Source organism: Cydia pomonella, chromosome 3, assembly GCF_033807575.1.
Source record: "Cydia pomonella isolate Wapato2018A chromosome 3, ilCydPomo1, whole genome shotgun sequence".
Classification (NCBI taxonomy): domain Eukaryota; kingdom Metazoa; phylum Arthropoda; class Insecta; order Lepidoptera; family Tortricidae; genus Cydia; species Cydia pomonella.
This window is the reverse complement of record NC_084705.1, coordinates 23,545,328-23,561,014: the sequence shown is the minus strand read 5'-3', so window position 1 is coordinate 23,561,014 and position 15,687 is coordinate 23,545,328. Positions and strand designations below refer to the sequence as shown.

Below are 15,687 nucleotides of genomic sequence, written 5' to 3'. Positions count from 1 at the left end.
TTGCCACCGTCGTGGTATTTAAAAATAACTGTCTCACGAATTATACAAGAGCGATATACTCTGAGAGCTTTGTTTTCGTTGTCGGCAAGTAAGTAGTTTGTGTATTTTATTAATATTTGATTATTTGCCACTTTTTGCCAATTTACCAATAAACTTTGGGCATACTTTAGACACGGGAGAAATTCAAGAAACGTTTATACGATCAGCATAACCAAATTTACTAACTTTTTTATTAATCAATGGCTTATATCTTTTTAATATTTAACATAATGAATTATAAAGATAATGTAAAGAACTAAAATTGGTCATATCATTACATAATAATATTTTAATTAAACACATAACATTGCATTTTTATAATCTGCACACAGGTTTAAAAATTAAAGCAAGTGTCCCGGGACTGGACGAGCACAGCTGCAGTCTAGGTCGGCTGCGGAAACATTGATAACACAGGCGGGTTAGGTCCTCTTTGAAACGTTACATAATGCAATAAAAAACCAGGCAAGTGAGAGTCGGGCTCGCCCACTGAGGGTTCCGTAGGCACAAATCAAATTTATAGTGTCCGGATTCTTGTCTGTATTTGTAGTATAAGACGATAATACTTGCCAAATTTTCTAGGCCTTAGGTTCTAGGTTAAGGGGAAGTACACTATAAATTTTGATTCCCTCGAGAGTATCGAAATATACGTTTCGTGCGGCATATCTTTTTTTAAAGTTAACTTAGAAGTTTCAAGTCTTTGTAGACTGGAGTATATGGTTTTAATTTCAACTGGATACCTCCACGCGTTCCCGAGATAAAGCGTCTTGACAGACAGACGGACGGACGGACAAACGTATGTACTATCAATAGATTATTGCTACTATTATGCGCAAAACCTACTAAAATGAGGCTAAAAGCGCTAGCTTGATATACAAATACAATATAGCTATTTTGAATTGAAATTGAAATTTATATTAATAAATCGTGGAAAAATAATGGTGTTTGTTTTGGGTAGATACTTCAATGTCAAATAACCTAATTTATAGTATCATCCGCCTAGATACCAAATATAACCAATTTAAGTGAAGGTTAAATAAATTAATCTTAGTCCCGAATGGCATTTTATTACCCTTTTCATATTCTGCATAGGAACTTATTTCCTTTTACACAAGCCCGGTTAGATTTAACGTCGTTTTCATTACTTTCTACATCCTAGTTATTTTACTCATTGACTATAACTTTTTATGTATAAGTTCATAAAACATATTTATAAAAATTAAAATTTTAATTTGAATTCTTCCCTAAAAGTTAGTTGGATCCGCCGCCTAATAAAATGCGGCGCGGCGGAGGCGGCTGCCCATTCATTTCGCAAGCTTTTCAGAACCTCGCCTAATTTATTCTCTTCATGACTAACGTTTCACGTAGAGGTCTACAGCGATGAAAAATATTTATATACTTATTGCTACACCGGTAGAAATTATATTTTAATTTTAACCTAGATAAAACAAAAGTAAAGCTATTTAGTACATTTATCAGTGATTTGGCTATGATATCTAAGCATCGTGTCTAGTTCAACGTTAATAGTACAAATGCTGACATTTCAATTTTCAGACACAGCATTCTTTTCAGCATATCACCATCTGTTTATTCATATTATAAAAGGAAGTCGAAAGGTATCCCTGGACCTCCTGTGACATTTTGTTTCCCATTAATTTCTCCTTATACTTGACGCGGCCAATGATGATCCGTATGACAGTTTCTCGATTTCACTATTGGATAGACTTATTTAAGAAATAATTAAAGTAATGGATTTTTACCGTATTTTTATTACTAAATTAAGTACCAATAAAAATCTAAAACATTTGACATTGACAGTTACTCCATACAATAATGAACTGTCATGGGGGGCATCATTGGCCGCGTCAAGTATAATAAATCCATTAACACATTCAATCCCAGCGGCCAGCTAGTTGGATTCTTCGTTCGTAGACGCTTCACGCTACAAACGGGCAAAAACATGTTATCGGCTACGCTCTTAGCGCGTAGCTTGCGCTACCAAAAAATCTTGCGTATCGTGTGATATCATGCTCATTATTCGCTCATTAAAGTGAGCGATATCAAACCCCGAAATTGAAGCGCGGTGGATTTAAATCAACCTCACGGAATCGGGCCGTCGAAAGGTCCCCAATGTCCCCGTTGGGCGGCGTGGCATAATTAAATATTCATTATCTTTCCATATTCGTTTCATAATAAACTTCGGCTCTGTCCTGAATTTAATATTTTATGTTCCAACAGATTTCACGACCTATATTCTGCATTAAAAGTTTGAATCAATTCAAACTCCCACAACCAAGAACACTGTTTAGTCTTATTTAGATAGTACACTTTTTGACCTAACGTATTTTAACACGGTGACAATATTTGTACAATAAACAGTATTATTTATGAAATATCAAATATTTTTTTCGTGATTATGACTAGGTATTAAAGTACGAAACTATCAAGTCCTTCTGCGTTCCCTACGCAGAAGAATGCGCCTATCCTATGAAGAAGTATTCTATTACTTCATGAATACTTAAATGTGCTAGTTTTGTGTTGTTCTTAAATGTGGTAGTTGTGTGCATGCTGAATATAAGGAAATCCGAAGGTCGCTACTGTCGCTAGTTCAAATTTCGTCTTTAACCAATGAGTTTTTCGAAACTATTGACGATTTATCATTTGATATTAACCAGTAGGTTTTCGGTGACCGTGAAAGCGGACTAATCCCAAAAAGCCTAGCTTCCCCTCTGAGTTGGAAGGTCAGATGGCATTCGCTTGCGTAAAACTAGTGCCTACACCCATTCTTGAGATTAACTGCCAAGCGGACTGCAGGCTTCCCTGAGCCGTGGCAAAAAGCCTGGATAACGCGAGGAAGATGACGACTTAAATGTGTTAGATTACGACTTAGGAAAAATAAACACATATTAAAACTAAATATCTTAAAGATAAAGATATTTTATAATTCAAGTAGGCATATTACAATGCGCTTATGAACGTCAAATAAAGCTACACCGGCTCTAACCCTACACCTTAAGCTTATCAACATGTCTACGTATGTGTTATGTTTGTGTTGTCCAAATTTATTATTTAAAAACTCATATGCCAAAATTATTTTGCCCTATAATTACTTACTTTAGGTAGAAGTTTTATCAAGTTCTACCCGCTGCCTACTTGTTTATCCGGTTACCCACCTGATAAAAATTTACAATCCAATCAATATAAAAATATACCTTGTATCTACTGGAGGAAGGAGTGTAATTAAGTTGTTTTTTCTTCATATGTATTTTTTATGTAATACATCGTAAATTATACACGCGAGAAAATACTAATAACCCTTTTCTACATATTATTATACGTACCTATAAATGAAATGACTTTAAAAATTCGCAGAGAAAAATAATCAGACCTTGCGTGATTATCAATTTTTTATGGCTTTAAAAGCTTGTTAAATGCGTTTTATATTCTTTAAACTTAATCCTCCTCTTATCTATCTATCTTATTAAGATAAAACTTGTAATATTATATCACAAGTAATTTTAACCGTAAATATGCTAACACTCGTGCCCAGCGGCTGAAACTTCTGCCGCTCGAACGAAACGAGTACCTGGACTAGAGTACTTGTAGAGGCGCGCGCATGTTGCAGTGACCTTGACCAAATGGGTGCTCCGTGAACTTCTGCATAGGGATGTAATGTGCAAAATTTAGATCGTGAATATTTTAATCTGCTATGCGTGTCTCAGCTTTGCATTAAGTATCGATAGTGTCTGCTCTAATGTTATATAACGTATTATGTGCCCTATGGCGTCTGATGGTTACACTTCACGCTGGCATGGCAAAGTGGACTACTGCTACTCCATACAAACTAGTCTAGGCTCCATTTTTCTCTTTAGACATTGACATTATGGAAAATATGTTTCAGCAGTTAGTTTGACTATTATCCATGGCTATGTTTTAATGTTATTATAAGAGTTAGGAGTGAAAAAATGTGAAAAAATATTTAAGAAGCTCCTCGTCGCTCCTCATCGTCCCTTTATTATCCTAACACATTCACTGCTAGTAGCCCACTAGGCGGGTTTTGGTTTCGTAGGCGCTTTTCGCTACAAAGATGAAAATGCACGACATCGGCTACACGCGTAGCACGTAGCTCGTGCTAGCAGTGAACGCATTAAATTACACCAATGAACACTAATAATATCAATGTTTGTTGCAGAGTTTGATGACAATCATCAAGTTCGGGTACACCCTAGTGGTGGTCACACTCCTGTTGATGATATGGGCCTCGCTATCCAGAGCATTAGAGGTAAGTCAATCTTACAAAGATAATACGTTTATAAAACCATATTGAAATGCTTCAACTATCAATATTATGCCGTTAATTTAGAAACGGACATAGCACAGCCTATACAGGAACAAAGAGTAGCGCTACCTCGTTTTCACACAAAGTGGCACAATGGTTGTCGATTTGCAGAAAATGCCCATCAAAACTAACTAGCACAGCCTAAACCGTGGCTTAAAATTTGAAAAAGAAATAGTTTTTATACCTCATATATATAGGTAGTAGGTGAAAATGGTGATGAAATGTTTTAATGACTTTTTTTGAGTAGTTCCTCAAAATAACCTTTGCACTTTACTGTGTTGGCCCTGAAGGCAGCGAAATATTACTGCTGTACATTTAATATTCACGCAAACTTTCCGCGCCCATAATGAATGAAATGACCTTGCACTCGACCCGTAGTCTTTCTACATATACTCGTACTTAGGAGAAAACATCATGAATGAGCCTAAACAACACTTGCGATTGCGTGCGATGTGATTTATACATAATATAACCCATTCGAAGACTAGGTACTTAATGTTAATTTGATCTGATTTAGACCTATTGGCCGTACATATCGCTCGTACCACGCTCGTAGAATATACTATTGGTGCGATCGAGATGCTCAGCAAGTAATATTGATTTATTGATAATAAATCAATATAACAGTTCGAATGTCGCTCTAGAGTTACCGCGTAGCACGCGATATGAGGGTATGCTGGGTCCGTATCGCTCCGCAGCGAACGAAACGAAACGAACGAAACTGTCACTGTTGCACAGCCTCATTTGCACTTTTACAATGTGCGTTAAGTAAGCGTTTCTATTACACAAATGGAAACTTTATTTATTAACACGATGGCGATGGCGCTTTTTTATCGAGTATTGTTGGATTTTTCACTTAATAGAGCGTTGGCCGTTAAATGAAAATTAGCGTCAAGAACTTTTACGGTTAGGGTTTTAACTCGATGCTTTTTAAACTCTCGTGCGAATGAGGTCTTATATGGAAGAGTGATAGAGGGACAACGAATCCTCGTGCAATGCGTTTCGTTGTCGTAGCGCAAGCGATTGTCACCTTGGCTAGGCACCCAGCTAGCGTTCTACGGGTACATCCCTATCGCTACAAAAAACAAAGTGAAAGCGGCAGCAGCAGTGAACATAAGAGGTGTGTTGTGTTGTGTGGTGAGGAGTGTTCAAATCGTGGAACAATAAGCTAATTTTTTTTTTAAAGTTACATTTACCTGAAATATTACACTTGCCTACGCGTAGTAGAGTAGCATTTTGAAGTGTTTTTTTTTTTTATTATTCGAAAAAGGTAAGCATTTGACCACAATCTCACCTGATGGAAAGTGCCGATGTAGTCTTGGATGGAACATGCTTACCTAAAAGATGTCTATTCACTCTCGATTTAAAAAGGTCCAAGTTAGAAAGAAAGTGTCGTCAGATATGGAGTCCATAAAATGTCCACAACCACGATCTAAACATTTCTGTATATAAAGTACAGCACAAACATTTAATATTATAATTAAACCAAAAAATCTGTGAAAATTCCATGAATATCCTGGAAAAATATTTTAAGCCACTGACGCTAACATATAAGTAATCACTACGTTCTATGATTGACAACAGTAAACAAAATAGTTTTTAGTCGGCAGGGCTGAGGATCTCATAATAAGTTTGTATTTGGTTTGTATATTGTTTCTCGACTAATAAATAATTTTGTATTTCAAGTTCCCTTATTAATCCCGTTCTACCACACTAACTTCCCGACAAGTACTCGTAACTTTGCAACTTATATAAAATTTTAAATTTGAATAGCAAAAACAGGGCAAAAACTAGAACTATCATATTTCTATGATAGTTTTATTAAAAGTTAGTGTCATACGTCAAAATCTCATGAAAGTCATGAATTATTGTCATATTATTATTTGATTATTATGTAAACAAATTGTTTCCTGATCTTGATATAAAATGATTTAGAAATGACATATGTTTTACGGCACAAGCCGCACCCAACAGAATACATTGCTTTTGAAGTCCCTTTTAAACTTTACCAAACAATGTCTCCAGATCCACGTAGACACCGGGCATCCGCCGTGCCTGTTCCAGGCGCTCTGCACGTGCTCGAAGCCGGCCGGAGACCTTGGCATCATGACGTGCAAGAACGTGCCTATCCTGCGCGTGCCCGCCGCCGTCAACAGCTCCAAGGTGTTCACGTTGCAGCTGACTGGGAACAGGATTAGAGATCTTGAGCCGCATTTCTTCCAGACAACTGGTATGTTGTGGTCATAATCCTTGTATTATTATTTGAACTGCTGCATTTTCCATTAAATTTCGGTATATGTGAAATTTACATACATAGTTTTAAAGCCTATATGTAAGCTATATATCCCCATAATAATTGGACATTGGGCAAGAAAACGGTGTACCTAAATATCGTGTCGTGTATGAGAAAAAGTAGTATAATGTTATAATACTTCAATTATTATTGTATTTGAATTATTTGATTAAGTAGTAGTATTAGTAGTAAATACTTTATTACACATAACAAATACATAACACAGATAATATACAGTAAACGTGTACAAAGGCGAACTTATTAACCTTATAATATTAATAACCTCTAAGCAACTGAGAGAGATACATACGAAATGGTAGTCAAACTAAGATAATATGTACATGTATATATTAAATATTCTATCGATGAGTTTTTTCGGAACTTGTGTATCATTTAATATTTACCACTAGCTTTATAGGTACTGAAATACCTGCATATATAGATATGCGAAGAAATTCAATTCAAAAATTAGATCAGATCAGAGTATCTTCCGGGAACTTATAAGTTTCACTTCATTCGTTGTAGTAAACAACGTGTAAACAACTAACTTATTTTCATAACAAGTTTAGTTTTAGTAAAAAGTTGTATAAAACCTGCGCAGGATTCTACATGTTAATTTCATAACCAACTCATACGTGTCACGTTGCAGGTCTATATAGACTTGCTATAAACCATAACCCTCTGGAGACAATTCAAGAGGAAGCATTCTACGGGCTAGACAATACGCTGTGGGAACTGGAGCTCAAACATGACGAGCTCACTGCCGTCCCGAGTCGCTCTCTACGCTATCTGCAGAAACTTAGGCTGCTAGACCTCACCGGTAAGTCTGACCACTTAGGTTACTTTACCACGTAGGATCAGACGGTGCACTGGAGTACAACGTGTTGACCGCTGTCCCGAGCTGCTCTCTGTATTTTATTGAAAAGCTAAAGACTCCACTTCCAATTCATCCACTTAAATTTCTTTAGATAGCAATGGTGTCCTGGTGTCCTACATTATCTTAGATACTTCATAGCATACTCGTACGTGTCAAATAGGTAATAGTTATATGTTTTACAAGGGGATAAAGTTGTTCGTTAAGCCCTCGTGCTAATAGTGATATTCGAGTAAGCTTAACATTTCAAAATTGAACCACGCGTTGCAAGTGATTCAATGCACGATGGTTAAACGAAGTTAGCTCTTGAGTGAGACACATTTTTTTTCATGCGAGGAAAATCCTAACTGTAAAATATTACAAAAAAAAAACAAATTACGTTATTAAATATTTATTATTTAAAATTATCACTTAAAAGTTAATTTTATACACCAACATGAGCAAACAACTCCAAATTTACATCAGATGACTCCACACATGAGGATAAAATACAACTTTCTTATCAGTTTTAGAAGTATGTACCTACAAAGAGAGCCTTTACGAGCTGGTGTGGTGAAAATTATTTTTATATCGTATGCTGAAATATTTCATTATAGTATCTTAAATCCATGGCATTCATATTTCTCCTATTTGATTGTTCTAGACAAACACCGATAAAATAATTTTGAAGGGAAACGAAATGTCTTAAATCTTATTAAAATTCTTATTATTGATTACTTCTAACACGATACTTGTCTCCACTTTTCCAGGTAACGAAATCACAGACATATCAGGCGACAACTGGCGAGGCTTAGAGAATACGTTACAGACCCTGGTATTGGCGGATAACTCCATCGCCAACTTACCGGTGGACGCGTTCGCCGGGCTCCCTATGCTCGAGACCCTGGACCTCAGAGGAAACCACTTGGCCATCATCGAGGCGGGCGTCTTTAGAGATGGCATGAGCAGGCTTAATAAGGTAACATGTAACACGGATAGTATTCGCTATTTTTAAAAGTCGAACTTCGCGTTATAGGTAGTTGTTATCGATAAATATTACCTCTATTTAAAAAATGCAACGTATTTAAAAATGAAACTTTTATTTAACAAAACGGAGATGAGAAGATGGTTCTATCAAATCGGTTATCGAAAGATCACCCAGGGGTTGCTGGAACTCCTAAAATATGGGTTCACACGACAACACGACATGTACCTACCTTATCAAACTTTTATTGATTTAATGACTGATCGTTAAAATAAAACATAATTTCTCATTACAGCTGTTGCTTGGCGACAACCAACTGAGCTATATCCCGTACGAGGAGTTGGCACCCCTACGGCAACTGAGAGTCCTGGACCTTTCCAGCAACGTCATCAAGCAAGTTCCACCGCTGCACGACATTAACGGCGTCAGACTCTCTTTAGATGTCTTAAAGTAATAACTACATTTAATTAATTGCCAAACTCTTTCATTAAAATTATTGTATCAGGTGTAAACTTTGTTTCTAAATGAATTTTCATGGAAAGTATTATAAACAAGCGGGTACATTAACAAAAAATTGTGAGATTACACAATACAATATTTATTTATATTAAATATGATGAAGGATTGTGTAGCATCACAATAAACATTACTTTAAAATTGATCGTTTACATGACCGGTAATAACATTTTATTTGACTATAGATCGTACGCACATTATTGCCATATCATTAAAACTGTTTCCGAGCCAAATAGAATATTGTCAGGTTTTAAAATTCCTCTTAAATAGAATAGATTAATTCATTGAGAAAACCTCATTGCTAATGTTAGGTACATTATGCGTAAATTTTGCACTTTTACATATTACGTACATTTTTATGTGCGCCTGAAATAGGAATGTAAGTCCTGTATCTCAGACAGAGAAGTTTATACTAATTTAAAGAACAATAAAACAAAAACGAATTGAATTACCTTACACTTAATAACTACGTACCCATGGATATATTATACTATGTTTCAGGTTAGACAATAACGTCATCAAGATGCTGAATCCCGGGTCATTCAAGAATTTCTACGTTCTGAATCAAACATCCCTTGATGGAAATCCCATTTATTCCCTTAGGGTAAGTTTAAGAACATTGGCAATTCGTAATATTTCAAGGTCACTTAGTAGTAGAAGTCAAACAATTATTCTGCAGTAGGTACAATTGCAGTAACGAGAGAGAAATCTGGAAAAAAGAAAACTGAGCTATAGAGCCGAGTTAGACCTGGGCACAACCGGAATAGACGTAAGAGCTCCACTGACATGATTGGATAGAAAACCATACAGATATCGTAAAATCAGTACCTAAGCCTAAGTCTTCCAACCATGATGGCGCTGAGAAAGACCTAAAAAGTTATGTAAATAAGACGCTGGAGAGAAACATCTAGAATAGAGCACAATGTTCGACCAGGTAAAGGCCCCACATTAGGTTCTAGCGTCTTGAATATGATGAATGGTCTATTTATTAAAGAACATTAACACTGCTTTTACCGTTAGGTTTATTTTTAGTTTCCTTCATTTGGTTTAAAACAATTACATGCCTAAATCTTTACACATGATATTACAGGAAGACGCCTTCCGTAACGCGAAGATACGGACCCTGTCTCTCCGCGACTGCGGCATCACGGAGCTCTCTCCGGCCGCCTTCGCGGGTCTGGAGAACAGTCTGCAATCCCTCGACCTGGCCGAGAACAACCTCACCATGATCTCCAAGTTCATGCTCAACAAACTCGATGCGCTGCGGTTCTTGAACCTTAAAGAAAACAAGGTGGGTGAAAATATATGTCTATGGTTTTTATTTAAATCATTGTCACATATTATTTAAATGAAGTTGACATCAACGTCTTCTAGCTGAGCGAGTTTTTCGAACTTCCCGCACTGGGTCTTGTTTATCATCTTGAATGTTCTGCACACCAGGGATGTGACTTGGTCGACACACAATACTCACGATGTTTGGTTTTCCAAGCGGCGATATTAGTTCAAATTGATAAACAAGACCATGTGCGGGTAATTCGAAACACTCGCGCAGCTAGAATATGTTGATGTTAACTTTAACCAGTCTTCTCCGAGACCACGGAGACGACTCCGCCCTCAAAACGTCGGAGTAATTTTAAAACGATATTTTACGCAATTAAGTCCCATTTTCTTAACTAATAACTATGGTTTTCATAATATATAGTTTTCAAGAATTGCGTGCCTGCTAATTTAGTAAAAATTTTAGCATGGTCTCCAATGTTGTTATTCTTGACTCTTTTTTATATTTAACCCATTCACTGCTATTCACGGCACGTTGTCGTTTTGCTTCTAAGAAGCATTTTCGCTACATACGTATGCTTGGAATGTAAGGTGAATACAATATTTTTTGTACAAGTAAAATTGTACGAATCCAAAACGCCTTAAGATGCTTGGCAGCGCTCCATCGAGTTTTACCCCCTTATTCATAAACGTGTACTAAAGTTACGATGCCGCTGATCATCGTTTGTCCCTTTCCATCATACCAATACGTCGAAAGGGACAAACGATGATCAGCGGCATCGTAACTTTAGTACACATTTATGAATAAGGGGGTAGTGTCCAACCAACCAGTAGACCAACCAAGATTCGTGTCTACAAGACTGTAATTAGGCCAATTTTGATGTATGGGTGTGAAGCTTGGACTCTGACTCAGAAAGAAGAGAGCAAGCTCTTAGTGGCGGAGAGGAAAGTCTGGCGGAAGATTCTGAGACCTATCATAGATGAAGATGGAAATTGGAGGCGTAGGAAAAATAGAGAGCTAGAGGAGCTGGTTGCCATGCCCAATATAATTGACGAGATCAAAGCCACGCGACTCCGCTGGCTCGCTCACCTAAAGAGGATGGGAGGGGATCGTGCTGTGAGAAGAGCGTATGTGGGCACCCGGGTGGAACATGTCCGTCTGGGCGCTCCAGATACCGCTGGAGTGACGAAGTCCTAAAAGACCTGTTCGCCGTCGGAATACCCAACTGGCGCGAATTGGCGCAGGATAGGGCAGAGTGGCGCTCTCTTGTGTCAGAGGCCAAGATCCTGTTTGGGTCACTAAGCGAGTGAAGTAAGTAAGTAAAATTGTAACAAGACAACCGCTTGCAGTCACACCAGATACTCACTATCACTGAATATACACAGAACATACAAATCAGCGTATACAATAATTTACTTTACAGGTGGACATAAACTTGATAGCCACAAACACGCCCTCGGAGTTTTCGCAGGCGAATTTCAACAATTTCCAGTACAAGTTGTTCTACTTAGATGTCAGCGGGGCATCTTCTATTGAAATGAGCTTGCAGGACGTAAGAAGGTAAAATCATTATTTTATTGTAGTGTCATATTATCTAAGAAACTCCTGAAACATGAGATTTTTTGGTATAAGTAAGCGATAATTAATAGGGATTAAGTTAGTTTATGTATTTAGGACCATAATAAGCAAAACTAAGACATCTTTTAACTAAAATAAAATGTTTCAGGATGAGATCCCTGCGATACCTAGCTGTAGGCAGGCTTATCAGACGCAGTATAAGATCGGAGGACTTTTTAGAGTTCGGAGTGGAGTTGGAAGATCTCAAGATATACGGGAGCACGATCAATAGAATCGAATCGAGCGCCTTCGAACACGTGCGGTCTATCAAAACCTTAGACCTTTCTGAAAACGATATCGACTTCATCGACCCATTCGCTTTTGCTGAGGTAAACTTAATTGAAAATAGTCTGTGATACAGTGATACGTGTTAAATATTGCCTATAAAGACAATAATATAAACTTTTTATTTCTAGTTGCACAGTTTAACTACGTTAAAAATAGTCAACGGTCTAGCAGACAACGTGAAGATTCTGCCTTTTGAACCACTTAAAGCTCTGATCGAGCTTCAGTATTTGGATTTCAGTAATAACAAACTGAAGAATGTTCCTGACACGTCGTTTCATTTCTTATACAAATTGAGATCGTTAAATTTACAAGACAATTATATTGACCACTTTTCGAAAGGGACACTGCAGGTAGGTGAATAATACAATCTCTTATGCACTGTACGTTATTTATGTTAATGTGGCCCAAATTTTTGAAGCAATAGCGTGATGGAAATTTATCTGCATCCTTCTGAGCGGTTATCTTTTCATAATAATTATATTTTTTAACACGTATTTTAAATTTCTAAGTCCTATTTTACTTATTTTATCTACTTCGCCTCAAGGGGCGTGAACGATGAAATCACTTTTATTTTTGGCCATAGTTTAAGCTCCAGTCAGTAGCTCCAGAATGCAATTAAACTTCTATAAATAAAAAATTATGTATAAAAAACGTATGTTTACTTGAAATCATTATTTTTCAGGGTGACATTCACAAACAATTGGAATCTGTTTACATATCTCATAATCAAATGAGACAAATAGTACAACACACATTTGTAGATCTGAGAGAACTCCAAGAAATTTTCATCGAGGACAACTTAATTGAAATAATCCAAAGGAGAGCATTTACTGGTTTGGATAACTTGAAAGTTATAAAACTTAAAGGAAATATAATCAACGACATCACTGACGAAGCATTTCAGAATTTACCCGCACTTGCCGAGTATGTTAAATTTACATTTTCTATATAGGTATCAAAATGAAATAATAGAAATTAATAATATTTGTTTCTTCCAGGTTGGATTTATCCTTCAACAAACTGTTTATATTCAAGTTTTCAGTATTTGACCAAGTGGGGTCTGCAACAGCGTTGAAAGTAAATGCATCATATAATGAAATTATTTCACTGGCGGATTCAAATGCGCCAAGTTTCTTCACGTCAAATTTCTATGCGCCTCCTAAAGCACTAAGTGAGTAATTCCTACGTTTTATTTAGTGTTGGTCATCATAATCAAGACACATCAATATTAGTTGCGTACCGTTTACATTTCAGTAGTAGTTTTTTTTTCTAACAGTAATACTATTGGAGCATTGCACTATTGACTGTTTTACATATTGTTTAAATTTTCTATTTATGCATTTCAGTTTAAATACTTAAGTAGAAGTAGAAAATTATAACTTTTTGCATGCTTTATTTGTATTCTATTGCCTCATTTTCTTATCATTAAAGCTTTATTGTGCACATTTTTATTTTTTGTTTTGCAACCAGGACTTATTTCGGATGAGGAATTTCCTTCCGAACAAGGTGATACTGAAGTTGTATTTAAATAAATGTGTTGTCCCTCTAATTATTCGGTAGGTAATGTAAATGATAGAAGTACATGCATCAGCTGTATATCCACCTCATCATAATTTATCGATTTTAACCCACTTTTAAACAATTTTACTGCGTTTTATTAATGTTCTCCGGCATTATTAATGGATTTCAAGTATTTTTTTAAAATATAATAAATAAAATAAAATAATGTTTGAGTCGTTTTTTTAGGGTTCCGTAGTCAACTAGGAACCCTTATAGTTTCGCCATGTCCGTCTGTCTGTCTGTCTATCCGAGGCTTTGCTCCGAGGTCGTTAGTGCTAGAAAGCTGAAAATCGGCATGGATATATAAATCAATAAAGCCGACAAAGTCGTACAATAAAATGTAAAATTTTAATTTTTTTGAGGGTACCTCCCCTACACGTAAAGTGGGGGTGTTTTTTTTTTTTGCTTCAACCCTACAGTGTGGGGTATCGTTGGAAAGGTCTTTCAAACCTAATAGGGGTCTTCAACAATCATTTTTTGATAAAGTGATTATATTCGGAGATAATCGCTCCGAAAAAAAAAAATTGTGTCCCCCCCTCTAACTTTTGAACCATAGGTCCAAAAAATATGAAAAAAATCGTGGAAGTAGAGCTTAAGAAAGACATTAAATGAAAACTATAGCGGACATGATCAGTTTACCTGTTTTTGAGTTATCGCAAAAAGTTTCCCCTTCATAGAAAAAAGACTTACTTTAATTAGGTACTGATTATGCAAATTTGCCTATTTGTTTAACTCGCGTAAAAGGTACCGTTTCATCCCTTGCTTAACAATGTACTATACTTTAAGCTCCAGTTTAGCTTATTGTGACGGAAGAGTAACTACGGAACCCTACACTGAGCGTGGCCCGACATGCTCTTGGCCGGTTTTTTATGTTAAAATCAGTATTAATCCACTATAAAATATAATATACTTACCTTGGTTACTCGTACTTCGAGCTAATGATTGACAAATGGGTTTTATACTTTTGATTTTTTAACGTATCTGAATAGCTATTCATAATAATTCTAAGATATACATATACAAGTATCTTAGAATGAATCATAAATATAATAATAACTAGCTTCTGCCCACGACTCTGCCTGCGCTGTATGATGATGATGACTCATAAACATACCCTATGTGCTTTCTCGGGCCTCAAACTATCTCCATACCGAATCATCTAAATCAGTTCAGTGGTTTAAGCGTGAAGCGGTAACAGACAGACTAAGTTACTTTCTCATTTTAAATATTACAGATCGTGCCAGTCACAAAGATGCGTGACTTGACTCGTATTGTCATTTTATTAAAGGTTAGATTTGACAAATCTGCGCGTCGTAGGGATCATAAGATTCAAATATATGTTGCCGACATGGTACTATTGGAAAGCATGTTTTAATTACTTACCTACTCTAATTTGTTGTGTTAAATAAAATCGAATGTACCTACTTCTAAATACATTTTACCCGTACTTAACTACATCTATTTTCATTGCAAGTCTGTTTTTAAGTACCTTAATTTTTATCGATGATACTAAATTGCTTATATCTTTCAGATCTTGGAACTGTATCCGTAAATATTAGAGTATTGGATTTCTCTCACAATAATATTACATATATTGCTCCATATTACTTCAGGTAAACATTACTATTAACTATAATATTAACACGTACCGCTTAGAAGTTGATTTTGACATAAACGTGAAGTTTGACACAAAATGTATTGAAATGACTAGTGTCAAAATGAACATCTAAGCGGCGGGGAAAAAATATAATATACAAATTCGAAATAATATATTTGTATATTATACCAAAGAGAGTTGATTGTAATAGACTTACCATCAAGTGATTCGTCTGCTCGTTTGCATCCTCTATCTTAAAAAAAAAAATAGTGGTACAGTCTAAGAAGAATAACTGGCCAACTTTTGACAATCAGAGTTACTGCC

General features: G+C 36.2%; 1 protein-coding gene across 3 annotated transcripts in view; it reads left to right on the top strand.

The window, feature by feature from the left end:
* The window catches only part of LOC133516363 (chaoptin), a 62,918-nt gene that overhangs the window by 38,029 nt on the left and 9,202 nt on the right, over nt 1-15,687 (top strand). For 2 of the 3 annotated variants that reach the window (XM_061849273.1, XM_061849271.1), the window contains exons 3-16: nt 4,229-4,318; nt 6,401-6,605; nt 7,318-7,488; nt 8,292-8,500; nt 8,802-8,956; nt 9,524-9,626; nt 10,113-10,313; nt 11,725-11,861; nt 12,028-12,247; nt 12,335-12,556; nt 12,889-13,130; nt 13,205-13,377; nt 13,677-13,712; nt 15,298-15,379. In XM_061849273.1, the coding sequence (XP_061705257.1) occupies nt 4,229-4,318; nt 6,401-6,605; nt 7,318-7,488; nt 8,292-8,500; nt 8,802-8,956; nt 9,524-9,626; nt 10,113-10,313; nt 11,725-11,861; nt 12,028-12,247; nt 12,335-12,556; nt 12,889-13,130; nt 13,205-13,377; nt 13,677-13,712; nt 15,298-15,379 (2,246 nt within the window). The remainder of the gene's footprint in view (nt 1-4,228; nt 4,319-6,400; nt 6,606-7,317; nt 7,489-8,291; nt 8,501-8,801; nt 8,957-9,523; nt 9,627-10,112; nt 10,314-11,724; nt 11,862-12,027; nt 12,248-12,334; nt 12,557-12,888; nt 13,131-13,204; nt 13,378-13,676; nt 13,713-15,297; nt 15,380-15,687) is intronic. The other variant, XM_061849272.1, reaches the window with a different exon arrangement.